We start from the raw sequence: 27,434 nt of genomic DNA on the forward strand, positions 1-27,434 counted from the left end.
GTACGTGGGCGAGCAAGGCCTCACCCCAGCTGTGCTTGAGCACAGCCCTCAGTCTACTGCTGTCACCCCAGCTGCTTGCGTCGAACACCACAGCAGTCCAGGTAAGTGCTTCGTCTTTCCTAAGGACAGCATCTTGTTTTTTCCCCTGTACTCATCCGTCCGTGTTGGTGTCAGACATGTGGCCAAGCGAGCCATCTCTCAGGCAAGGGCTGATGGGCTGTTGCCTGAGACTGTGGTACACTGTCAGGGGCAACTGGAGGAACGAGTCTGCTGTGCCATTGCTGCTGGGTGATCTCAGCCATCTCTTTACTTCTCCAGTGTGTGTGCCAGGGACGATAAAGTTCATCTCTCAGGCTGATTAGCAGTTGGGAGTGAGATGTGTAAAGTGTAATGTATTACCTCTGTCTGGGTAGTGATGGTGACATTTGGTATTTAGTAGTTAGAGGACCTCACGGCTCTGTGCTGGGGCAGCCAGAATGCTAACTTCATAAACTCAGGCTGCATCTTGGTGCAGTCAGATGAAAGAATTGAATGCCACGGCTCTTGGTACTTTTGTCTCTCAGTTTCTGGTGTTTGGGATTTACAAGGCACCTACCTACCTCCAGAGGCTTCAGGACTTGGATGTTAGTTAGGCTAGCGTGAGATCTTGATTGAGCCATCTGCTTTTGGTCTCTGGAAAATTAATCTTTTGGGTTTTGGTTTTTGGTTTTTCGAGATAGGGTTTCTCTCTGTAATAGCCCTGGCTGTCCTGGAACTTGTTTTGTAGATCAAGCTGGCTTGGAACTCATAGAGATCCTCCTGCCTCTGCCTCCCGAATACTGGGATTAAAAACATGTGCCTCCATGCCTGGCCTGGAAAATTAATTTTGATGGAAACCTGGGTCCAGCTTTCCCATGTCCTATTCCACTGCCCAGGTCCTTGGCTTCTCTCATCTCTCTTTAATCTGACTGTGGCTTTTAAAAAGGATTTGTCTGTTTGTTTATTATTTGGTTTTTGGAGACAGAGTTTCTCTGTGTAGCCTTGGCTGTCCTGGAACTCGCTCTGTATACCATACTGGCTTTGAAATCACAGAGATCCACCTGCCTCTGCCTCCCAAGTGTACTACCACTGCCCGGCAAAAGGATTTATTTTTTAATGATGTGTGTGGGTGTGTCTCTGTGGTGTGTGGGGTGTGTGTGTGTGTGTATGTGTGTGTGTACATGCGTGGTTGCGTGCGTCTGAGGAGGTCAAAGGCATCAGAGCCTGTGGAACTGGAGTTCTAGGTCCCTGGAATGGGTACCGGGAATCAAGCTCAGGTCCTTGGAAAGAGTAACATACACTCTTAATCGCTGAGCCATCTCTCCATCTCCATCTCTCCACCCACTTGCTCTTAGGCCTCATCCTTCCTTGACTTACTACCCTGGTAAGCTTGTCCAGGATAAACCGGAGGCTGTGTATATGTCTATGTCTGAAGGAGCATTAAAAGTGGCGTTGCTGCCAGGTGCACCAGAAGGCCGGGAAGGAAGAACGCTGAACCCAGAAGGTGCAGCACAGCCTGCCAGGACAGTGAAAGAGAGGAGGCTGGAGCGATGACCCAGACATTAAGATCCCTGAAACCGGAGCTACAAATGGTGCCGGGAACTGAATCTGGGAATCCTCTGAAAGAGCAGCCGGTGCTCTTAACCACTGGGTCATCTCTCCAGCTCCCCAAAAGTCATGTTTTATCCATGTGGGAGGATCAGTTCCCTCAGAAGTTAGTTAGGACAGAGTTCTGGTTCTTCCTCCCCCTTCCCCCTTCTTCTTTCCTTCTCTTCCCTTCTCTCTACATCTCCCTTTTTCCTTCCCTTTTTACCTCCATTTTTCCCTCGCCTTCCCTTTTTCTTGACAAATAGATACATCCCCTAACTGTTTGCAGACAAATTTGCTAGGCAAGCAATAAGCTACCGATGGCTGAGCACGTATGAACAGAGTTCAATCTTATGAGAAAATAAATCAGGTTCAAGATTAATGTGCAGCTGTCCTGGTTTGATAAGTTAATCAGCTTGACAAACATGCTTGCAGCAGTATGGCAGTGTGGCCAACTGCCAGTCCAGTATTGTCCCCATACACTGTGCTAACACGTGCAGGCACCACAGCTGCCCCTAACAAGTTTAATTAACAACGACGATGACCATTCATAATGCAGAAGTACCTCACCTTGTCAGCTCTACAGGATTTGTGTTCTGACCCGGCATCGTTTTTAATGAAACACTAACCACAATGTCATCATTAGACAGTGGGCCAGAAAGCCAGTGCAGAATACAGAACAGGGATACGATCACGGTGCGTTCCCCTACTTCACTGCAGCAGAACAGAAACTTCCTCACGGGGTTTTCTATGAAAACATTTGATAGCCAGCCTTTTAATCCCAGTACTTGAGAGGCAGAAGCAGGTGGATCTCTGTGAGTTCAAGACCAGCCTCTTCTATATAATGAGTTCTAAGAACATCCAGGGATCCATAGAGAGCCCCTGTCTCAACCTCTGCACAAAAAAACGAGTCATTTTATAATTATGTACATAAAACAATGTCAGTACATTCATTTACCAGGAACTTGGTCAATCCATTTACTTTAGTAAAATATCGCATGTTATTTCAAGAGGCATGGGCTAGGGATGTAACTTATGCCTTTGGAACCCTAGGGTTAATTCTCAGCACTAAACAAGCAAACAACAAAAACCTCACAGAGATTCACAAAGGAAATATCTACCAAGCAGCACAAAACAAATACATAGATATGTAAGTATGTTTTACATATGTAGATATCTTCTTTAGCAACAGACTTAATGGACATAATGTATTTTTAAATAACAATATATGAATATCAAGTTACTGAAAAATTATTGGCCCACATACAGTATTAACATGTGTGTGCATTATAGATGCCCCCATAATAAATCTAATTGGTGGAGAAGCTAAATCAGTCATAATACATAATTACAAATCACCAAAAATCCTTTGCTTGCTGTCCACATCCTCCCCTGAAGTCCTCCACGCCCTCCTTTACCCCAGAAATATATAATAATATATTTCTATAACAAGCTCGATGTAAGGCTCAGTCACCTTAACCTTTGCATCTCTATGCATATTAGACTCAAAATAATTCTTTTTAGATCTTAAAAAACATCAGACCAGATGTGGTGGCACTGGAGAGGTGGAGGCAGAGGGTCTCTGTGAGTTTGAGGCCAGTCTGACCTATATAGAGACTTCCAGAACAGCCAGGGTTACACTGAGAGAACCTGTGTCAAACAAAACCAAACGCAAAGCTCAAACGTCATAGCCGTGACTGCTCCTTCCAGACTGATGGCCTTCCCTCTAACTGGAAAATCCCACACTTCCAGAGCAGGGTGTGGGCCTTCCAGGAGCCTCAGTGTCCAGCTTCCTAGGGGGAAATTATTCAGCTTCCTCAGCAAACTCTAGGAGCCTGGTATTTTAGTTCAAAAACATCACCTTGGAGTAGCTATGAATATTTAAGAAGTCATTGGTGAACGACTCTTTACGTAAAAGTGGGAGCTATACATTGTATTCCATCTGCCAGGAGAACTGGAGACTGACTCCAAAAAATGGGGTGCTCAAGACCCGTCTTGGAGTACCTGAGGCCCTCCCTCTCAGAGGCAGTGGGCGGAGGGAAGGACTGGAGGACAGGAGGTGTCTGCGCCGGTACCCCTGCCTCTGTCTCCACGTCCCTCCTTCCAGCCATCAGGATAAAAGGATTTCCAAGTTTGGGTGCGGAGAGTTGACACTGTCTCCATTCCACTTCAGTTTGACTCTAAGCTGTGAAGTACGCTTCTACGGGAAGTGCTTCCATTTTTATTGACTTTTGCATAATATCTAAATAAAAAACACAATGCTTGGTATGCAAATGCAGCCTCAAGATAGGCAGCTGGCTCTTGTCCCTAGGGAGTTCCTGTATGTGAGCCATGGGGGGCTGTCGCCGCCTGGAGGCCCCGTGGTCAGTCAGTTCAGGATTCTAGAGCATCACTGCTTTAAGCCCACAGAGTGAGTCCCAAGCCGGGAGGCCAGAGAGAATGCAAGGACTCCGGAAGTGAGGTCCTTTGCAGAGCAAAGGCTCAACGGGACCCAGGAAGTATGGGGGTTGCCAAGGCTGTCGTGGTAGGCAGGTGCCCACTGGGATGGATTTGGCCATGCTCGCTCGCCTTGGGAGCTCGTATTTAACTCTGCTTAAGTGGTAAGGAGCTACAGAAAGACAACAAAGGGTCGTATTTATATGTGGCAGCCAACAGTGGGCGGAACAGGTGAGAGGGGGCAGCAAAGTGACCGACTGCCCAGGTGACTGGAACCTGGGTTGATGCTCTGGAGTAGAGGGACAAGATGATAGATGTGAAGACCAGGGAAGGAGGCGGAGGCTGAGGGCAGTAGAAAGATGGGGGGGCTGAGCTTGCCTGCCTCCCACAGAAATGGAAGACTACAGAATGAGCAGAGACACCGGACCCTTTCAGTAGCCCTGTCCTGTCCACACTCAATTTTAAGTTGCCATTAAGTATCCACACAGCCATTTCCAGCATACATGTCATCAAGGTGGTCGGGTGATATACGTCCTGACCATCATCAATGACAGACTGGCAACTAGACCGGAACCAGGCAGGAACTGCTTGTGCTGGCAGGCTTGGCTATGCCTTTGAAATCAGCTCCAACCCTCATCCCATGCCCTGCCTGTTTCGAAGCCTTCCAAGCCTGGCTAGCAAGTGTGGGGAGCCACTTAGGAGGCATCCCTTTCTTACTAGTCATGGCTTCTTTGGGGGACACTGAGCTGACTACTCACATATGAACCAAGGCCTCTTCCTGGTTCCCACACCACCAAAACACATATGCTTGAGAAAGCTTGGAGAGCTCATCAAGAAATGGGTGGGTGACCGCCAGAGGGATGCATCGCCAGAGGAGTGACCACTAGAGGGGTGCACCACGCATCTGTGAACAACCACAGACTGAATGCCGTGCAGCCTGCCTTCGCCACTGCATCCCTGAGCACCTCTACCTGAGGCTTCTCCAGGCTTCGACCAGCAGCTGGCTTCTGCTTGGCTTCCTCCTATCCCATTTCTCATACTTGTCCTTCTGGGTCCTAGCTCACAGCTGCCCCTTTATAGCCCAGAGGAACCCAACCCTCCCCGGTTTCTACTGGCAGCCCGGCTAATGCCCGCGGGTATTCTGTAACCTCCCAGGGAACATGGCTGCCCTTCCTGAAGTGATGGCAATTGTAAAGAGAACTTTGTGGTTTTGCTCTTGATAACGCCTGTGTCGTGATCCTCAGAGCTCTTTCGTGTGTGTCATCTCTTGGAAAAGTTTCAGAACCTTAATGGAGACATTAAGGGTCTTGTTCCAGAGACAGACGCGGCTGCCCAACAAGTCCGTGCCCAGCAAGCTGGTACTCAGCAAGCTGGGAGAAAGAAAACTGCTCCCTGGGTGCCCAGCTCAAGGCCTTCCAGTGTCCACATTTCTGTGAGTGTGTGCGACTTTCCGCGTTGCAAACCATCTTCCTTCCTTCCTCCCTCCCGCTCTGTCTTCCTTTTTTCCTGTTTTTTCCTTCCTTTCCTCCATCCCTCCTCCCCACCTTCTTTCCTCCCTACTTCCTTCTCCCCCTCTCTTTCCCCCCTCTCTCCCCCCTCTCTGTCTGTCTCTCTCTGTGTCTCTGTGTCTCTGTCTCTGTCTCCCTCTCTCTCTCTCTCTCTCTCTCTCTCTCTCTCTCTCTCTCTCTCTCTCTCTTTCTCTCTCTCTCTCTCTCTGTAGTCCTGGCTGGCACAGAACTTGCTGTGTTGATCAAGCTAGCCTGGAGCTCACAGAGATCCACATGCCTCTGCCTCCCAAGTACAGGGATTAAAGGCATGAGTCACCAGTCTCAGGCATTCCTGATGAAGGATGGAGTATGGTCACTGGCTCCCCAGAAATGCTTTCTGGAAAAGAGCAAGTTGAGGCCGGGATAGCAATTGTCCTTCCTTGCTTTCCTACCTTGCTCAACTGCCATCCCTCTGTGGAATGTCTTGCTCAATCCTTGCCCCTAAAACTGTACACCAGGCTCCTTGGGGCTCCTGAAAAATGTCCTAGTAGCTTGAGGAGTACAGAGCCTCGGGGGGGAAGGGGGGCAGCTAGAATGCCCCTGCCTCAATGCTCGCAATCGTCTCTTCTTCCCAACCTACCTCCTACCCCAGTGGTGGGTGACAGCGGAAGACAGGGGGTCCACCTAAGGCCATGTGTCCTAAAGAGGTGGTCTGGGAATAATACTACACAGGTCAGGAACTTGAAGCCCTCAGTTGAAACTTTATCTATTACCAAGCATGGATCTAACAGTTCACTGCACAAAAGCCAAAACTCAGGACAGGACAGGTGGGAAAGAGATCCCTTTCATTCATGGAGCGGTGCCCTAGGAGATGAATGCTTTTGTCCTCAGTGCCTCCTCCCAGGGAAGCTGGATGCATGAGAAGAATTTCACATGGAAGGAGAGGAGGAGGTGTAGGGGGCAGTGGGCAGGTGGCTACTGCTGCGTGGTCTTTGTCATTCGGGGCATGTGGTTCCTCTCCATGTTCCTCTGGCCGTAAGATTGCAGCCTCCTACGGCTGGTTCTTATCGTTCTCCAGACAGCTCCATTTTCTGCAAGTTAAACCTTGGAGCAGTTTACTGTGTTACCTAATGGAGAGAAGGAAAAACATAAGAAGTTTTGCTCATTGTGTTGTAACTCAAGGTCACCATGTGTTCTGGCTCTGTAGAGCTAAATGAAGACCATTCGCGAGTATCCCCTTTTTATTTATGGTGCTGGGAACCGATCTCTGAGCTTTTGCGTACAAGGCACACCATGCACCGTGGAGCCACATCCTCAGCCCCGGCGGTTATCGGCTTAGTCATTTAGGGGTAGTTTATGTTTAGATGTTAAAGTGTCAGGCTAAGGGAAGAGAACTAGCCTTGCAAAGATAGAAAGCGGCAGTTACTGCAAAGGCTGCCTCACAAAGGTGTGGCCGCTGTTCACTCCCAGGCTGCATGGCCCCCAGGGATGTCTACCCACAGAGGAGAAAAAGGCTGTCGAATCCTTTAGTCATTCATGCATCCACAGACACGCATGAATCACCTGCTGTGCCCAGCTGATCTCACTGGGAACGTACTGGTAAAGAGAGGAGCAAGGGCCCTGCTGGCACCGTATTTATGCGCGCCAGCAAAGGAGACAATGATCAAATGAACACACAATAGACAGGGGAAAGTCGCCATCACTGTATGGGTGGGGAAAGAAGCATTTAGTCCATCCATCATAGACTACTGTGGGTCGGGGGCACTCTTCCTGAGCTGGGGAACACTCAGGGGTTTCAGGCAGGAGGGAAGGGAGGCTGCAGAAGTAAGTGCCTTAGGGAGATGCAGGGTGAGAAAGCTGGGCTGGAAAGTGGTGGAGGACTTCGCTGCTCACTTGGGAGCACTGTCTCAAAGCCCTGGTCTACCCCAGTACTTTGTTTCCTACCTTGGAGGAAACGGAAGTTTTGGGTGTGAGCTCCCAACACCCTATCTTTTCTCTGGTTCCGTTCAGCAGCCCTCCTCCCCTGACCCTTGTCCCGGTTTGAAAGGGCGGCCTACCATGGATTGTCTCCATTCTGAAGCCTCTCCTCTCTCTTCCACCCCTGCATTTCATTTTTCTCCTCCCTTCTGGAACCTTCACAGTCAATAACAAGATGAGGCCCCGTTATAAACAAACAGCACTCAGTGGGCCTCAGACCCTTCGCTTCTTGAAATTCAGGGTTTCCCATTCTGGGAGGGCACCTTCCCCCTTCATTTCCCGTAACAATCCCTCCTCCTAAGTTCTTCCTCATTCTATCCCCGACCCCCATATCCCCTGAACTACAGATTTATAGATTCTATAAATCTCTGAGACTACGGGCGGGATGACTCGGAGCTAGGGAGCAGTGCACATGCATTCTGAACACTGGAGCAAGGACGTGTTATGCATTAGGGAGGGGACACGAAGCAAGGAGGACAGAGAGGCTTCCTGGGTCCACTCTATCCCCTAGGAACTGAATTTCAGCATCCACATTACATCAGCTATGACTGTCCTCCAAGGACCCCAGAGAGCCGCATCCTCCAAAGGAACACAGAGGCACCAGGGAGTTAGTTTTTCTTCCTCGATGTGGAGGCAAGCGAGTTTAAATGAAGAGGAAGTAGAAACAAAGTCAGCATGGAGCCTTGTTGGTGAAAGGAAACTTGTGTATTGGTGGTAGCCTTCCAGGGGCCAGGACAAGAACGGGAGAGGTATCTGCGTTCAAGGTGTCTTTTCAAGGCCTTTTATCCCATCCAGCTCCTGCTGCCACCACCTAGGGCAGCTCCAGGGAATAGGCACCCTGCAGACCAGCCAAACAGGGGTGGGCTCCTCGCTGAGCCCAGAGAACCTTCTAGGTGGCCTGTCGAATATGCTGATACAGGTTCTCATACCAGAGCCACAGGTCATAGTTGGAAGTGTAGTAGCTCCTCGAGACCTTGTGGCTAAACCCATCTTTAAAATGCCCCAGGCGGTCCAAAGTTTCTGAGATGCTCAGACTTAGTGGTCAAAAGTTAAGGCCCTAGAGTCAGACAAACACGGGTTTGGCTTCACTTATTCGCTCTGCAGTCTTGCTAAGCCCTCCCAGGCCTTTATTTTCTAACCTGTAAAATGGGATAATAGTGATGAGTACTTAGCATGCGGAGCTATTGCGAGGATTACACATGTTGCGGCATGTAGAGTAATGAAACTCATGGAAAGCCAGCACACAGCACATACGGCAGTTCTGTCATTCTTGCTGTTTGTTTCTTTGAGGCAGGGTCTCACTATGTAGTCCCGGCTAACCTGGAGCTCGATATGTAGAGCAGGCTGGGCTTGAACTCACGGAGCCCCACTGGCCTCTGCCTCCCGAGTGCGAGGATTAAAGGCGTGCGCCACCACACCTGGCTACAGTTGGGTATTCTAAGTGTCCTCATACTGAGGTTCCCTTTATGGGCAGCGAGCTGCAGTGAGACCCTGAAGTCTTGCGAATATTGGAAAATTTTAGCAATGGTTCTGCTTTCGGTTCTGTTATGAAGAGAAGGATTTTGTGGGTTTCATGTCAAGGTGGCAGAGGAAACCGAGTCCACACTCTGGGTGTCTAAGCTGGAATCTAAGGTTGCCAGTTCGCAAGTTTCCTAACCTGAGTTCTGCTTCCTCTTCGGTGAAGAGGAAATGTGGTCATCTCTCTGGTCACAGGTTCTACATCAATGGATGCAGCCAACAGAGGATTGAAGGTCTTCCAAAACACCAAGCGCCTGTGCGTGGAGCATGTACAGTCTTTACCCCTTGTCATTGTCCCCTCAACAACACAGTGTGGCGCTGTCTGCAGTGTTCTAACAGTGTTGTGAGTAGCACAGGTCATCTCGAGTGTGAGCCGGTGTGAAGTGCACATGGCCTTGTGCAAAGCCGCCTTCTCTACGCACGTCACACATACACGGGTTCACATGCGCGTTGTAAGCATCTGTGGATTTGGGTCAGGGTGACACCAGCATTGGTCCTACAGTTCTGCTCTCTAGGCTAAGCTCATTCTGGGCCCCTCTTTGGCTCTGAGAGCCCTGTTTTATCCCAAGCCCGAGTCCTGCTTTGAGGACCCCTCCTGCCATCTCCAGTGTGGTAGCCTGAGAGAGAGAGAGACCCTGCTGCTTCGTGGCCAACATGACAGCATCAGCACCGGACAACTGACTTCTCACCAAAGATGACAGAATCAATTCACTGTTTCCCAAACTCCTTCTTGAACTATCACAAAGATGGGAAAATATTTTTGAATTGTAGCAATATAAGCCCATGGATCCAATTTAATTCAAGAGGAGTGAGCATGGCGTCATCTGTGTCATAGCCCTTGCCTTCCTCAAAATGCCCACATCCAAATTCCCAGACCCTGATTGCGCCAGAGTTCATAGTCAATGGGAATCAAGACATCTAATACCAAGATGTGGAACTCATCCTGATACAGAGAAAATGTAGATGGGGGATTTTCTGTCCCGCATGGTCCAGTGGAACCACCTTTAAAATAATCGCTCAGAGGTTTAATATTAGTTACAAACCATTCTGCCTATTGTTCGGGCTTATTACTAACTAGCTCTTGCCACTTAAATTAACCAGTTTCTATTAATCTATATTTTGCCACCTGACTTCGTGGTGTTACCGGTTCTCTGGTATATCTTGTTGCTCTAGCGGCTCTCTGGCATCTCTCCAGCTCCACCCTTCTTCTCCCTGTATCTCTGCTTGGATTTTCCATCTGACACTATTCTGCCTGGCTATATGCCAAAGCAACTTCTTTATTAACCAATGATAATAAAAATATATTCACAGCATACAGAGGGGTTATCCCACAGCATGTGATTATGCCAGAGTTCATAGTAAATGGTAATCAAGGCTTCTAATTAGCTGACTGAGGTGTGGAAATCATCCTGAGTTAGAGAATGGAGTCAATGTGATCTCAAGAGTCCTTGCACAGGGAAGAACGGCAGCAGAAGAGCTTGGATCGAGATGGGACAACAGAAGAATGATCAGAGCATGGGACAGGGCTGGCTTTGAAGAGAGGAAGACGGTCACCAGCCAAGGACTGTGAGTGGCTTCTAGAAACCAAAGAGATAAGAAAATGGATTCTCTCCTAGAGCCTATGAAAACCAAGGCCATAGATAGTCCTTTGGTTTTAGACTGACAAGTGAGATATTCATGAGCTTCTGACCTCCAAACTGAAAGATGACTTTTTAAACTTTTATTTTATGTGTATGATTGTTTACCAGCACCTACATGCATGCATCATGTATGTGCAGTGCCTGTAGAGACCAGAAGACGCTGGATTCCCTGGAACTGGAGCCAGCCTTGTGGGTGCTGGAAATGGAACCCAGGCCTCTAGAAGAGCAGCCAGTGCCCTTAATCACATCTCTCCAGCCAGCATTATACCATCTTTTAAAGATACATAGTCTCCTTCTGCTGCCCAGGCTCCTGGGTTCAAGTCATGCCCCTGGCCCAGCCTCTCCAATAGGCTGCCCTTGAGAAGTCTATTGTCCTCTGAGAGTTGTGGCCACAGCCTTGGGCAATCCTATCAGGCAGGCACGGATTTTTCCCACACTCAGCAATCCTGCAACCTAGAGTCTTATCTACTGCTTGGCCTCATGCGTGACCAGAGTAAGATTCGGTTTCTCTCTCTTTCCAAGGCCTGCACCACTCCACCCCCCCACCTCCTCCCATCCCCCAGCTCCATGCATGTAATCCCCATAGATCTCCTCCGAAGAACACCTCTCCGCCTGGAAGCACCTTAACTGTTGAACTAGCCTGGTGGTCTCAGGTGACATCAGACTGGAAATGGAATGTGATTCTCTTGGTCTCTCTCAGCTTGACAAATTACTCTGTCTATTGAAAAAACATCTCTCCACAGTCCACGGAGGAGGGGACAGGAAGGCGTCTCTCCACAGTCCGCGGAGGAGGGGCTGACTGCAGAGCATTATCCGTGGTGGGCACTGAACATTCGCACTGGGGGATTGCCACTACCACATCACAGCCAGCGGTTCTCCTTCTAAAGCAGGGTGTGTGAACTCCAATTGGCCATTCCATGGTGACTTGAGACATTATTATCACCAGATGAAGGCCCTGTGACACACAGAGAGCATTCTGGCCGTTCTGGGTGACCTTGGGAAGGTCCCTTCACCTTGGTCTTTGCTCCCCATCTGGAGAACAGGATAAGGGCTGAGGACAAAGTGAGAGATGGGAATGCATTTCACAGACTTTCAGGGCCCTAGACACACTAGAAACATGGATGGCAAAACCAGTTTCATTTCTAAGAAAACTTAGAAGAGAGGAAAACCTTTAGCCTCTGAGCTGCTCTGAAATGGTCCATGGTTTCACTTCCTGGAAACAACATTCTCCCTCTGTCTTTCCCAAGAGTCTAGTGAAAATGCAATTTATTTAATTTTGAGACTTAAACAATGTTTTCCAATGGAAGCAGACTACATGGTGCTCTCTCTCTCTCTCTCTCTCTCTCTCTCTCTCTCTCTCTCTCTTCTCTCTCTCTCTCTCTCTCTCTCTCTCTCTCTCTCTCTCTCTCTCTCTCTCTCTCTCTCTCTCCCACCCCCATTTTATCAGAGTGGATACAAATAATTCAAAAGTCAGGTAGCATAGAGGGTTGACAGTGAGAATGATGGCCCCTGGCCACCCTCTCTTCTTTTACCCAGTCTCCAGCACAACAGTGTTCAACCCTCGTCTCCCATATCAGTCTCTGTCACTCTAAGTGCAGCTGTGTGCAGCTTTTGGAGAAACTTAATGAGAGAAAGACAAGAAAGAACGAAAGGAAGAAAAGAAGGAAGGGAGGAAGGAAGGAAGGAAGGGAGGGAGGGAGGGAGGAAGGAAGGAAGGAAGGAAGGAAGGAAAGAAAGAAAGAAAGAAAGAAAGAAAGAAAGAAAGAAAGAAAGCTGTAGAATACAGATAGACAAAGAACCAAGAGACAAGCGTTTGAACAGAAAGAGGATAAACTAAAGGAAAGGAAGATAATTTTGTCTGTCTTTATATCCACTGGCCCACCCACAGATCTTTTTGTCTATCTGGCTCCCCAAGGCTAAAGAAAGCAACATTATTCCTGCTTGTCAAGAGAGGAAGGACCCCCTACTAAGTCCAGGGTTCTCTTGGTTTTTGTTTGTTGTTTGTTTTTTTTGAGAACCCTGTAAATGAGCGGGAGCTTCACAGGCGTGTACCAAGAGGCATTTCCAGTTTTCATTTTCATTTTGTTTAGTTCTTCTTTCTCTGTTGTTCTCTTTTGCACACCACAGAAAAGTGATCAGCAGTAAAACCTCTACACTGTGGGCTTAGATGTGAATCAAGTCACAGGGAGTAGACACTTCAGGGCCTAAGAGTAAATCCTCAGTGTGTTGATGTGGACAAATCCCAAAAGCCACCCGGAATAACAAGTACAGGATAAATCATCTCAATGAGTGCTAGCCGTACATATTGGTCTCCCCACATCATATAACATTTGTGAGTGGAGGAAGACAGGCCAGCTTGCTTTCCTGCACCCTAATTCTGCCTTGTTTCTCTGCTACCTGCCTCGACACTTTTAAATGTTACTACTGTTACTCCAAAGCGTCAATCTGAAATGGCACCACGTGAATCTCCATGCCCGAGGCTCCACTGCCTGCACGATGACATGGGAAATTGACTGTCATGTAACCAAGATGCCAGGATATGTCCAAGGACCCCCTCCCTCCCTTAGTCTCCAACTTCACAGCGCCCAGTCCACGGATGAAGAGCCTGATCTCTCTCCCGCAGTTCCCTATTACTAAAGGCCAATTCCTCCCCCAGCTCCTACCCTACTTTCTCTTGCAGCCTGGCATCTACTGATCACTCTGCCTGCTCACGTGTCCTGCCTGGCTTGGGAAGCCGCTGGGCGTATGTCATTCTCAGCCTCAATGCAAAAACAGCTCTCACCTCAAGGGAGCTGAGTTTGTTTATTCTAGAGCCAAATATGAATGACCATGGCCTGGGAAGAATGGTTCAGGCTACCTACATTCCATGTTCCAATGTGTGCTAGTTTCATGAAGTTTTTACATTAACATGACAAAGAAAGTCATAAATCAAGACTTGACAAAATATTTATTTTTATCATTTTTAAAAGATTTATTTATTTTTACATATATGAGTGCTTTAACTGCGTGTGTATCTGTACACTAAGTGTGCACAGCGCTCTCAGAGGCCAGAAGAGGGTGTCAGATGACCAGGAACTGGAGTTACACAAGGTTGTGAGTCTCCATAAGGTTTCTGGGAATGAAACCAGGATCTCTGGAAGGGCAGCCAGTGTTCTTAGCCACTGAGCCATCTCTCCAGCACCTATTCTCATCATTTTCAACTATGGGGTGTTGTATGTGTGTGTGTGTGTGTGCGTGTGTGTGTGCGCGCTCTGGCCAGATATTATGGCCCATGTCTTCAATTCCAGCACTCAGGAGTCAGCAGCAAGATCTCTGAGTCCAAGAGCAATCTGGTCTACAGAGTGAGTTCCAGGACAGCCAGGGCTACACAGAGAAACCCTGTCTCAAACAAAACAAACAAAAAAATCAGAGAGATGGGTGGCAACACCAGAAAAATCTTAGCTATCGGCCTCAGATACTAGCTGAGAGCATTCTTAGCCTGTTGGTTGGTGGAAGCAGGGTTTCGGCTAAGTTAATACAGTCTATTGGTCAGAACGTTGTCTCTAGTCATAGGATGTTAGTTCCCAAGAGAGGCGGGCAAGGATGGCTCTTCAGGGGCTGGCACAGGCCGAGATAAACTGTCTCTGAAGCTACATACAAACTTCCAGCCTCTCCACACCATTGACGTTTTAGCCAACCCTCTAGCCTGTGCTAACATGGATTCTTTCCAGGGATTCTTGCTCACAGTGGCTTCCGGTGGCTTTTAGGACTAGCACATAACTCGCCTATAAATGCACTGGCCACTTTCCACTGTGGGGCTGTCTAACTGTGGTGTGGCTGGCTTGATCCTTGACCTTGCCCTCTGCTGCTACCCTAAGAATCTTCTCTAGTCCGTCTTGTTTTTTTTTTTTGTTTTTTTTTTTTTTGTTTGTTTGTTTTTTTGTTTTTTGAGACAGGGTTTCTCTGTGGCTTTGGAGCCTGTCCTGGAACTAGCTCTTGTAGACCAGGCTGGCCTCGAACTCACAGAGATCTGCCTGTCTCTGCCTCCCGAGTGCTGGGATTAAAGGCGTGCGCCACCACCGCCCGGCTTCATCTTATTTGTTAAAACTGAAAATAGATTCATTTCTCATCCCGTGTATCCAATTATAGTTTCCCCTCCGTCTGCTCCTCCAGATTCCTCCCTGCCTCCCTCTACCCCGGATCCACTCCCTTTCTCCCATGAAACTACTAAGCTAATAGCTATAATATACGCACAGAGGACCTAGGGCAGACCCATGCAGGCTCTGTGATTGCTGCTTCAGTCTCTTTGTGCCCCTAGGAGCCCTGCTTAGTTGATTCAGAGGGCTGTATTTTCCTGGTGTCTTCCACCCCTCCAGTTCTTACACACTTTCTACCTCCTTCCTCTTCCACGGGATTCCCTGAGCTCTGAGGGGAGGGGTTTGTTTTCGGTTTTTGTTGTTTTGTTTTGTTTGTTTTTTTGAGACAGGGTTTCTCTGTGTAGCTTTGGCAGTCCTGGAACTCATTCTGTAGACCAGGATGGCCTCAAACTCACAGAGATCCACCTGCCTCTGTCTCCGGGTACTGGGATTAAAGGTGTGTGCCGCCACCACCGCTGGGCGAGGGGAGGGATTTGATGGGAACCTCCAGTCTAGACTCTTTGCAAGTCTGACTGTGGGTCTCTGGACCCACTCCCATCTCCGCGGAGGGAGCCTCTCTGCTGATGACTGGATAAGGAATTGATCTCTAAGTATAGTGAACATCATGAGGAATCGTTTCTGTTTGGTTTTACCCTGGGTCTTTGAACTTTTCTCTAGTCAGTCTTTGGGCTGCCAAATCCCTGATATTTTTCCATGAGCATTAAGTCAGCTGACTGTCTGCAGCTTGTACCACACCATACTCAAAGGGACTCATGGCCCTGGTTTGTTTCATATTACCACAAAAGAGCAGACAGCTTCTTTTGGGAAAAAAAGATTTATTTTGGCTCAAGGTTAATTGGGAGATCAGAGGTAAACTGGGAATTCCAGGATGGCACGGAGAGGGTCTTTCACTTTTTCAGCTCTACACTAGAAGAGGGCTGGCGTGGACAGAGTTCTGCCCTTTCACACGAAATGGTGTTGAGTGACCTTTCAGGATCCAGATGTATTTTATTGGGAGAGGGCTGTTTGTAGCCACAGCTGTCTCTGAACTTGAGGCCTCAGGCTCTGGAGCGCTGGGGTTACAGATGTGACTCAGCACACCCAGTTCTGAATGCCTCTTAAAAATCCCACCATCACCAGGATGGTGGTGCACACCTTTAATCCCAGCGCTCGGGAGGCAGGGGCAGGCAGCTCTCTGTGAGTTTGAGGCCAGCCTGGTCTACAGAGCTAGTTCCAGGATAGCCAGGACTGTTACACAGAGAAAGCCTGTGTCCATAAAACCAAAAAGAAAAAAAAAAAAAAAGAAAAGGAAGGAAGGAAGGAAGGAAGAAAGGAAGGAAAAGACAGGGGGGGAGAGAGAGAGTTAGTTCCACTGTCCTGGGGGTTGGAAAATTGGCTCAGCTGTTAAAAGCACCAGTCACGCTTCCTGAGGCTCAGGGTTTGACTCCCAGCACCCACATGGCAGCTCACTATCCAAAACTCCAATTCCAGAGGATCTGACACTCTTTTCTGGCTCCATGGACACCAGGAATACATGTGGTACACAGAGATACATATAACCATAACACTCATACATATCAAATAATTTAAAAGAAAACCAAAAACCTCTCACCACTTCTCAATTCTGTGTCATGGTAACCAAGCCCCAGCGTGAGTTCCAGCGGGGCAGCCACATTCAAATCATAGCACCCATCAGGCTGTTCTCCCCAAGCCCATCCTCACAACAAACCACAACAAAATTCTCTCTCCACAGATATGAAAAGTGTCTCCTGTCTTTGTGGCATAAAGAGCTGCAGCTGGGGACTGCTCGCAGGGGTACATCTCCCCTCTGCTGTATCTCGTGCCCTCTGTTTCTGGAGTGACTTAGAGCTAAACCTCAAACTCCCGTGAAGTAATTGGCACCATCAGTCCCATGTGACAGGTGGGGCTCAACTCAGAGATGATGAGTGGGCCTGCGGCCTACTAAGGCATTGTCTGTAAGGTTTGACCCTCTGGTTCCTCAGCAGATGTGTCAGGAAGCACGGAGGGTGACAGCGCCCCCTGCAGGCTTTCCACTCGTACCTCGTGCCTCATGCCTCCGTCTCTGTTCTCCTTAGGCTTCCGCAGCAATGAGTTGGTGGAGGGACAATTTCTGGATCCTCTTGGCTGTGGCCATTATCGTTGTCTCCTTGGTCCTGGGTCTCATCCTGTACTGTGTCTGCAGGAGGCAGTTTAGACAAGGTAATGATGGCCATCTTCTCTGGGCAGGTGGAGGTGGGGCAGGTGATGTCAGTACAGCGGAGCTGGGATCCACCTGGGCGTGCGAGGGCTAAGCTTAGATGGAGCATCACGCACTTTGGTTGTGGTTTCTAACCACACCACTGACCTCTGTCCTGGGCCTCAGTTTCTCGTCTCTGTAGTGAAGGGGGGTGGGTAGATTTATCTCCAAAGACCTTGTCAGAGGATTTGGGTAATAGCAGAGGCAGACAGAGTCTGTCTCCCGGCACTGGGGCAGGAACCCTGTTTCTGCCTGGCGCTGATGTCATCTTTTCTGTGGGGCTCAGAAGGGAACAAACAGAAGTCTGTAGAAAGTCAACCATCTCCAGCATGCGTTAAGACACAGATGCAATCTGTGATGGACGTGTTTTGCCACCACGACTGCCTTCTCTCTCTAAGACCTGTTTTCTGCTCGTATCTCGAACTTGACCAGAAGTTTTTGGCCTTCTCAGACAAAGTGACTTTAGATTATCTGTGAGTGGGTTTTCCAGTTTGCTGTTTATCTCCTGAAACATGAACCCCAATCAGTGGCATGGTCCCTTGAGACCCTAGTTCTTTAAAAGAAATACAATGTGGGCTAAGCCAGGAGCGTGCCCAGGGATGGTATACAGTGCACAGGGTGCCCTGGTGCACACGCCTCTCTAAGTGATCAGGGTACTATCCTTCAGGCAGCTGCTTAAGGACGCAAGGCTGTACAGAAGCAAAGTCTTTTTGGCTTGGTTTCCAACATCTCTTTTAGAGCTGAGAAGAAGCCTAGAGGGAGGCCGAGCCTTCACGGAGGTATTCCAGGTGTTGGTGGCAGAACTGATATCAGATCTCAAGTGTTCTGGGTTCCCAATTTGATCTTTTCTCACTACCCATTAAGTAATGAATTTTTAATAAAAAGGGGGTATATTTACTTTTAACTGCATTCCTTTATACAATGAATATAATTTTTAAGAAGGGTGTTTAAGGCTCATACACTCCTCTATCCATTGACTGCCTTTTAACTTTTTTTGTTTGCTTTGTTTTTTGAGACAGAATCTCATATAGTCCAGGCTGTACTTGAACCCCTGATCCTCCTGCCTCTGCCTCTCAATGCTGAGATTACAGATGTGTGCAATTATGCCCTGTGTATCCATTTTATTCTCTTAGGCCAGTGAGACGCATCAGCAGGTAAAGTCAATTGCTACTAAGCCTAAAATCTGAGTTTGAGCCCCAGGACTCCTGCTGAAAAGAGAGAACTGAGTCCCCAAAGTTGCCCTCTGATCTCCACACATGTGATATGAATGTGTGTGTGCACACACATATATAAATAATGAGATAAAAAATGTTAAACCTTTCATTCTCAGATATGAACAAAAACATGACCCTTGACAAAACCCCTCATTTTCCCACTTTTATCTGGACTGACTCCTGTTAACAGTAGGTTATGGCAAATAATAATATATGCACTGCTTCAGCATGGCTTCTCTGGGGGAATATAACTTGCAGAATGAATCTCTCTATGTCTATAGAGAAAGGGGATTTAGTAGAATGGCTTACAGGCTGTGGTTCAGCTAGTCCAACAATGGCTGACGATGAACAGAAAGTCCATCAGTCCACAAGGCTGATGTTTCAGCTGGGTCTCAGGATGTGCTGGGATCCTGAAGAAGCGGGCACTAGTGTCAGTGAAGGAATGGATTTGCCAGCGAAAGCAAGAGCAAGCAGACAGAGAGCAAGCTTCCTTCTTCCATGTCCGTTATATAGGCTGCCAGCGGAAGGTGTGACCCAGATTAGAAATGGGTCGTCCCACCTCAAAGAGCTGAATTAGAAGTGGATCTTCCTACTTCAAATGATTTCATTAAACGAAAATCCCTCACAGGTATGCCCAGTCATTTTGGGCATTTTAGTTAATCCCAGATGTAGTCAAGTTGATCACCAATAATAATAATACCATAATAACCATCACACACACACCCAGCACATCGCAGCCAAACTATTCTTTCCTTCCTTAGTTCATTTCCTCCCAACCACTCCTGCCTATTCACACAACCTACCTAGTGCCAATCAAGCCATGAAGCAATGCAGAAACAGCCCATATGGCTGTTGCCAACCCTGGGTCACCACCCAGGCTCTGTGGCTTTATGGTCAGGGTCCAAATACCAGCTCTGACACTTCAAAGCTAGGAGTTCCTAAGTCTGTTACATCTTGGCAGTTCCCTTCCACACATCCTGGATCTGCTGGTTTTCCAAGGACTTCAAAATGCTGAAGTCACAGCTTTCACTAATGTGCCCTAAGTGAATATGGTTTCCCCCCTTAGGCAAGAATTGGTCAATTGCCAAGCCCTGGAAACCTAATGGGAGAGACGAAGAGAAGATGTATGAGTAAGTGGGGAGATTCCCGCTGTTCAGCCTTGAGAGCCATCTGGTCACTGCCACCAGGGCCCTTCCACTAGCTCTGGTGTGTCTGAAAGGCCCTTTCCTATGGGGCTGGTAAGATGGATTCTCCATCTGTGGCAGGAGGGAGGTCCGGGGCACTGTGGGTGCAGCGCCCCTCTGGCATTCGCTGCAGGAGACTCCCTGAGAGCATCTATCCTGACAGAGGTTGCTATTAGGCTTTGGGTTGCAGGCTCAGGAATGCTTCTTTTCCTCACACAGACTGCAAGTGTGATCCTCTGACAAAGTTGTCTGCAAGCACAGCTTCGCTTCCCCCTTTAAAGATTTATTTTTATGAGTACGTATGTCTATGTATGACATGTATGTCTATGCACCATGTGTGTGCCTGATGCCCAGGAAGGATGGCATCTGGATCCCCAGAACCTGGAGTGAGGGACAGCTGTAAGCCACCATGTGGGTGCTGGGAACAGAATCCTCCAGCCCGTGCCCCAGCTTTACTTCTTCTTGTGATGTGTTTGGGACTCTTTTAGTGTTGTTTGTGCTGAGGTTAGGAGTAAGGATCCACGAGAGGGACTCATGGGACCCAGAAGCTGTCTCACTCACACAGTCTTTGTTTGTTTGTTTGAGATAGGATTCTACTATGTATCTCTGGCTAGCCTGGAACTCTCAGTAAGTAGACCAGGCCAGCCTCAAACTCACAGAGATCCATCTTCCTCAGCCTCCTGAGTGCTGGGATCAAAGATATGCACCACCATCGCCCAGCACAGCTACGGTTTAATACAGTCAAAAATAGATAAAACTCAGCAGAAGAAAAAAAGCCAAATAAGATGGACTCTAGGAGGAACCAGACACAAGCCTCCAGCTGCCCTTCCCTGCTAGTTCTGAGGACAGATCTCAGCAGCTGTGTATGTAAATACGTGTGTCAACTCATGTGAAACATCACAGACCCGGGCAGCTCATCACAGACCCGGGCAGCTCATCACAGACCCGGGCAGCTCATCACAGACCCAAGCTGCTCATCACAGACCCAGGCAGCTCATCACAGACCCAGGCAGCTCATCACAGACCCAAGCTGCTCATCACAGACCCAGGCAGCTCATCACAGACCCAAGCTGCTCATCACAGACCCAGGCAGCTCATCACAGACCCAGGCAGCTCATCACAGACCCGGGAAGCTCAGTTGAGCTTGGTACACAGGGATCGTGATAGACAGCCCATGACTGACTTAAGCTATGCAGTCTCCAGCCCCTCCAGGAGTCAAGGGTCCAGATGAACAGAAGCAGGCATCCCCCATAAATGATGAGCATAACCATCAGAAGTAGCCAAAGTTCCAGGTGCATAAACACAGTGGTTGTCAAAGCTGAGAGGTGATCACCCAGGACTCAGTCAATGGCTGACCTTTGCCTATGCAAAAGAAAAATGTATATATATACTTTTTCAATGTATTTTATTGGGGTTTGAAGAGACCAGCAAATAGAACCTCTCCTTGCCCAGTCTGATCACACTGATGAACAAGTCCATCCTGTATCACACAGCCAGATGGCCAGTGCCTTGCTGGTACAGTGGAAACGTCCCACAGAAGTGTGGTATTGCTACAGGAAAATGTTTCCAGGAAGCACACTGCTCAACAACTTCCCATGAACTGAGCAGACACAGGTAACAGTGCCCAGCTCAAGAGTGGATTGCACTAACACCATGGACACTTGTTTTCTAAGGCCTTCAGTCATGGTGCCCCAAATTCCTACTAGCCAGAAGGAATCAGCAAGGTGTTTGTTGCTGTTTGTTTGTTTTGTGCTTGACATGAACAGAACAGTATGCAGAGTTTTGCATCTTTTGCTCATTTTTTTTCAGTACTGGGGGTCAGTTCAGTCCCAGTGCTTTGCATATAGTATTCCAGGCTCCACTATTGAGCTGCAACCCCAGGTCAATGCTGTTGTGGTCAGACTCATTGAATGTAGTTGTAGGTTGTTCGCTCTGCTTGCTGTAGAGAATCCCACTGTAGGAGGAGGCTATGGTCAGTCTGTCCCGTCTCCTGTGAGCGGGCGTGAACTGCGTGTAAGCTTCTGTTCCTGTAACAAATGCCTGAGGGAATCAGCTTAGAAAGAGAAGAATTTTCTCTTGTCTCACATTCTCCAATTTCTAGTCCAGGATTGGTTAGCCCTGTTGCTTTGGGCCTGTGGTGAGGCAGTGCATCACGGAGGGAGTGCACCATTGAATAAAACCGCTCATCTCACGGCCAGGGGCAAGAGGAAGAGTGAAGAGAGGTGGAAGAGACTTGGGGACCATGGCCACCTTTGAACACACGCTTCCAGTCACTGTTGTGAATGGCCCCGCTCGGAAACATTCTGGACACATATGTGGTAAACTCGCAGCAGCGTTGCTGGTCACGGGGCTGATACTGAACACCAGGAGGAAGTCCATCTGTTTTGCAAACTGAAAGACACCTGACATGCGGTGGTCACACAGGAGGATACATGCTGTGCTCTAGGGACGATCCCCGCCCACCCCTAGGCTAGAGGAAATGACTTCTTTGGGGTGAGAGAAACGGAATGCAGAATCTAGAAAGCTGAGGGAATGCTTCCAATGTGTAGGAATCGAGATCTGAATCTTCAACCCATTCATTGGCCTTGATATTTTACAAAGCAGCTGGCAATAGGCTTGATTCAGACCAACCACTGACTCTCTCTCTCTCTCTCTCTCTCTCTCTCTCTCTCTCTCTCTCTCTCTCTCTCTCTCTCTCTCTCCTTCTCTAGGAATGTTCTTAATCCATCACCAGGGCAGTTACCTGCTCTGCCACCCAGGGGTTCACCTTTTCTAGGAGACCCTGGTAAGTACATTTTACTGATAACAGCTTCACTCTGGGTAGGATAATGAACGTTGGAGTTCCTTGTTTAGCTTGCTAACGAGATACTTCAGGCTGGGCACCTTCAACAGCGGGGCAACTATTTTCTCACAGCTGTGAAACCTGGGACTCTGAGATAAAGGCCTTAACTACTTTGGTATCTAGGGAGGGTTCTTCCTGTTGCAGACTATGGCTTTTTTTTTTAAACTTTAGTGTGTGTCTGTGTGTGTACAGGTGTAAAGAGTGAATGATATGCATGTGACAGTCAGGGGATAACCCTCAGCTGTGGTTCCTGGGCACCACCCACCGTTTTTAGAAAAGTCTTGCAGTCAGGCAGTGGTGACACAAGCCTTTAGTCCCAGCACTCGGGAGGCAGAGACAGAGGGATCTCTGAGAGTTCGAGGCCAACCTGGTCTACAGAAAGAGTTCTGGGCCAGTCAGGGCTACACAGGGAAAACCTGTCACAAAAGAGCAAATCTTGTATTGACTGGAACTCACCAAGCAGATGAGGTGGGCAGGCCCGTGAGTCCTAGGGATCTGCCCTGCCCTGGGATTACAGCTGCGCACCACCCTGACCACCACACATATAGACAGAGAGACAGACAGACAGACAGCTATGGATTCTGAGGATCAAACTTGGGTTCTCATGTTTGCAAGGCAAGTACTTTGCAGACTGAACTGTCTCCCCAGTCCCTTTTAGTGCTTCGTTTTGTTTTTTGATGCAGGGTCTCGCGTAGCCCAGGCTTACCTGAAACTCCCTTAGCAGCCAAGGATTAGCTTGAACTCCTCCTTCTGCACTTTCCCAAGTGTTACGATTACAGGTGAGCCAGGCAGTGATGGCCTTTAATCCCAGCACTTGAGAGGTAGGGGCAGCTGGATCTCTGTGAGTTCGAGGCCAGTCTGGTCTACAAGAGCTAGTTCCAGGACAGAGTACAAAGCTACAGAGAAACCCTGTCTTAAAAAAACCAAAAAAAAAAACAAAACAAAACAAAAAAATAAAATGATTACAGGTGAGCCCCACCATTCCTGAATGCTTCCTAGTTCCCTCGACTGGCTCCCTGCTAGACCTCATTTAAGTCTGCATAGCCCTGTGAAACTGAAGGCTGTCATTGCTCCTTGGACAGAGGACAATACTGAGGCCCAGGGAAGTTAAGTGACTTACCCATGATCACCACACTAGCTGACCTCTGGAATCTAAACATGAACTCATTTTATAGGAAGTGGAACGGCAATGGGGTTTCCAGTTTCCTTGGAGGAAGATAAGATTATTGTGGAGGCAAATCTGATTCTCATTATAGGCTATTCGTCAGTGTGTTATTCTATTTTCTGTTACTGCGACAAAATACTTCAGGCTGGGTAGCTTTCCTAAAGAGAGGCTTATTTTGTTGGCAGCGTGGGTGGGAGTGTCCACACAGCATGGCACTGGAAAGCTACATCGCATGACAAACATGGCATCATAGCTGGAGCCTATGTGGCAGCGGGAAAGTCACGTGGTAGGACAGAGTAGAGAGCAAACAGAAGGACCCATGCCACTTCTTTTTTTTTTATTTATTATATATACAATATTCTGTCTGTGTGTATGCCTGCAGGCCAGAAGAGGGCACCAGACCCCATTACAGATGGTTGTGAGCCACCATGTGGTTGCTGGGAATTGAACTCAGGACCTTTGGAAGAGCAGGCAATGCTCTTAACCTCTGAGCCATCTCTCCAGCCCCCCCCTCCCCCATGCCACTTCTAACTAGGCTCTAGCTCTTAAAAGAAAAACAAAAGCAAAAATACCATTTTCTCTTATTTTAGTTTTGTGTTCATAGGTGTCTGAGTGTCTGCCCACATGTGCACCGTGTCCAGAGTCCAGAAGAGGGCACTGGGTCTCCTGGGGCTGGAGTTAGGGGTGGATGTGAGCCACCTGATATAGTTGCTGGGAACTGAACTCAGGACCTCTGCAAAGCAGTAGGAACTGTTAAGGGCTGAGCTCGCCCTCACACACACACCACATTGGTGACCGAGTCCCCAATGCACGAGCCTCAGGAGAATCATCCTCAAGCCACAGATGGAAGTGGAAGGCATTCTCGTTCCTGCTGTGGACTCATTCTGCAGTGATTCTATCTTTGAAAACAACCCACACACACATACACACCCCATTTCCTTCCTTCTTAGGGGGCAGATTTGCATGTAAGCAATGGCAACGAGTCCTGGGGAGCAGCCTAGGGTGTGGGGAGGGATGCAGCAACAAGCACATCATATCCTTGTGATCTGAGATCTGTGGACACAACCGAGGTCACCTAGCAACAGGCTGTGGTCTGTTTCCTAAGGGTTTGCCTCATAGCTCCCTGGATGAGAGGCTCTGAAGGCACAGATGTGGGAGTCAGGAGAGCCGCCCAGCGTTTGCCACTCGTGCGCTTGGGCGATCCTGAGATGTGTGTCATGTCTGCGACTGGTTTCCATTTGTGAAATGGGGAACTGGCCTTCCAGGAAGTGGGAAGGTCTGTAACAGGCTCAAAGCTCAAAGGACTCGCATTGTAATGACCCTGTTTCTGCGCTTTAGCCCCACAGGAAGTGCCAAGTCAACCACTAGCTTGGTACTCATCAGTGAGGAAAGTTAGAAACAAGAAGGTCTTTTCCATCTCGGGCTCCGAAAACGACTACGACGATGTTGAGATCCCAGCAGGCGCTGAAAACCAGCAATCTAAAACAAACACACCTTCTTGGCAAGCGGAAAAGGGCTTACACAGCTCATTTTAGAACAATCTAGAATGGGTGGACTGTAACACCACAGGCACTTCCCAAACCCCAGAGGAAGCCACCTACGTAGGAGCTACAGCAGAGGACAGGACAGTTTGACGTTCCCGATGCTTCAAATGCCCTGATGTCCCAGATGTTCCTGCTGCTCCAGATGTTCCTGGTGTTTCTGATACTCCAGAAGCTCTGGCCTGAGACTCAGAGGGCTAGCCCTTGCACTTCTTTGGAGGCTGTTTCCTTAGTGTGGGCCACAGGGCCTGTGAGCATTGACTCATTTTTCCACATCCCTCTTTGTTCCCTTGGTAAATGTGGGTCTGAGGGATCTTAAGTCCTTTGATTGTGTGGACCTCCCAACTACCCTCCCTATCTAGACCATGGCTTGGATGCCTGCCTCCCTCCTTTCAGGCCCTACCCATTCCTGCACCTCTTAGAGGCTGTGGCTTGTCATTATAGCTGAGGGTTCTTGAGGTACGCAGGTCACCACACTCTGAGAGTCTGGAAGGAAAGGAAGTGTGTTTTGTTCTTGTGAAGCACCCCACCCACTCACACTCCAACCCCCAGTACCTTCACAGAATGTGGACCAAACTCATCAAAGAGAATGGAGCTCTTACAGAAGCCTATTTCGTGTGCTTCTGGACAGTATTTTTAACAGTCAACCAAGGACACAAGTGGCCTTCTGACTTCCACCGCCAGCCAGGAAAAGAAGGCTTCCCCAAAGAGTCTTCAGACAGCACCAGCCGGAAGCAGCTTATTCTATAACTTTCATTATTACATCTCTGAGTCTATATTGCTGTCCCTTCCATCCCTATCTTTCCTGGGGTGTTATCTCTCACCTTCCTCTAAGCGTTCCCAAGTGACGTCACCAGCATCCGCAGGACTCAGCGCCTCCTCTGCCCTAAGGACTCCCCACTGCAGGCCCCAGCTGAGCACTCACTACAGTTCCAGGCTGCATAGCCTGCAGCTATGTCTGTCTATCCCACAGGACCCTCAAGTCCAGCACATTCCATGGAGACATACTCCCTAGCCCAGGCTTCTTATGCTGGGTTACTTTCTCCATGGCTGAGGGCAGAAATTAGCACCCTTTTCCACATCCTTTGTTGCCAGCGTTCCCCACTTCCTGTTGACTAAGCTGTTCCATCGCCACTCTGAAGCAGCCTGGGCCAGCACTTCCCAAAGAGAACTTTAAGAGCTTCTACTCAGTATCCTGCCTCTGGTGTCTCACACTCCAAAACCCTGCCTGGCAGCTGGTGATTTTCTTAAGTAAACATTCCCTCTTAAACACCTTACAAGATTCGTCAGGATCTTTTTGCTTACCACCTCCTGGCAACCTCCACGGTGCCCAGTGTGTTTCCTTCCTTTGAAAATACCTTTGCTAGCTGGGTGGTGGTGGCAGCGCATGCCTTTAATCCCAGCAGAGGCAGGTGGATCTCTGTGAGGCCAGCCTGGTCTACAGAGTGAGCTACACAGAGAAACACTGTCTTGAAAAAAACCAAAAAGAAAAAAAAAGAAAAGAAAAAGAAAATACCTTTGCTATGGTCTCTCTTGCCCCTGCTCAATGTGATATTCCTCCCCACCTTTGCTTCTTAGGCACCACTCCATGCTCACCACCCAACATGTGGGCACTGTGCCATCCTCCTAAGTCCCGGATATAGTGGTGGCCTTCATAGGTGTTTTCCCCTCGAAACTCTAGCATCTGTAATGATCTGCTCGTGGGTCTTGCATTTCCATTGGACCAAAGGTGACGTCAGAGAAGGGGTGGGCTTTCTCGCAGTTGTTTCCCTGTTCCTAGCACGCAGCGGATGATCAGTGAGTATGTCCAATGATCAGCTGGATGAATGAATGAACTCCCACAGGTTTCCATAATTTCTCGGCCCTAGGAGAGGTTTCCTTCATACATGACTGGAATCTTACTCTCGGTTCTTCCTATTCTGGGGTCTTGTCGTGGTTTAAAACCCCCATGGGCTCACATGTTGAATATTTGTTCCCCAGCTGGGGGTGCTAATTTGGGAGGGTCTGGCAGTGTTAGGGGGTGAGGGCTAGCTGAAGGAAGTGGTGGTTGCCAGGGGTGTATTGTCAAGGGCTGTGTTCTGCTGGGGCCCCCTCTTGTCTGTTTCTCTCAGGCCTTCTACTTCCAGTTACCCTGTAATGAAGCAGCCTCTCCCGCCTGCTCACACATCGTGCCATTCGCCTCACGACAGGCCTAGAAACGCAAGCCGGGTGACCATGTTCTGAACGCTCTAAAATCACGAACCAAAAGAAATCCTTTCTCCTCTAAGTTGTCCCCTCAAGTCTCTGGGTCACAGCGATGTGCAAATGACCAATCCAAGGCTCCTTAGGGTAGGATTTGTGAGGCGAATTTCTGTTTTCCCAGTGTCTAGAGTAAATCCTGGCACGTAGAAAGCACTTAATAAATATATTTTTTGAATGTTGAACACACAGGGAGATGTAGCAAACAGCTTAAT

The 27,434-nt window shown here is 48.5% G+C and overlaps 1 protein-coding gene across 1 annotated transcript; it reads left to right on the top strand.

Moving 5' to 3' along the window:
- Positions 1–26,232, top strand: LOC119813203 (SLP adaptor and CSK interacting membrane protein). Its single transcript, XM_038328388.1, has 5 exons — positions 1–101; positions 16,875–16,998; positions 19,316–19,379; positions 22,145–22,218; positions 24,779–26,232. Exons 2-5 carry the CDS (start codon positions 16,887–16,889, stop codon positions 24,973–24,975), a joined length of 447 nt encoding a protein of 148 aa, XP_038184316.1. The 5' UTR covers positions 1–101; positions 16,875–16,886; the 3' UTR covers positions 24,976–26,232.
- The last annotated feature ends 1,202 nt before the right edge of the window (positions 26,233–27,434 follow it).

This window comes from Arvicola amphibius, chromosome 4, assembly GCF_903992535.2.
Source record: "Arvicola amphibius chromosome 4, mArvAmp1.2, whole genome shotgun sequence".
NCBI classification, from domain to species: domain Eukaryota; kingdom Metazoa; phylum Chordata; class Mammalia; order Rodentia; family Cricetidae; genus Arvicola; species Arvicola amphibius.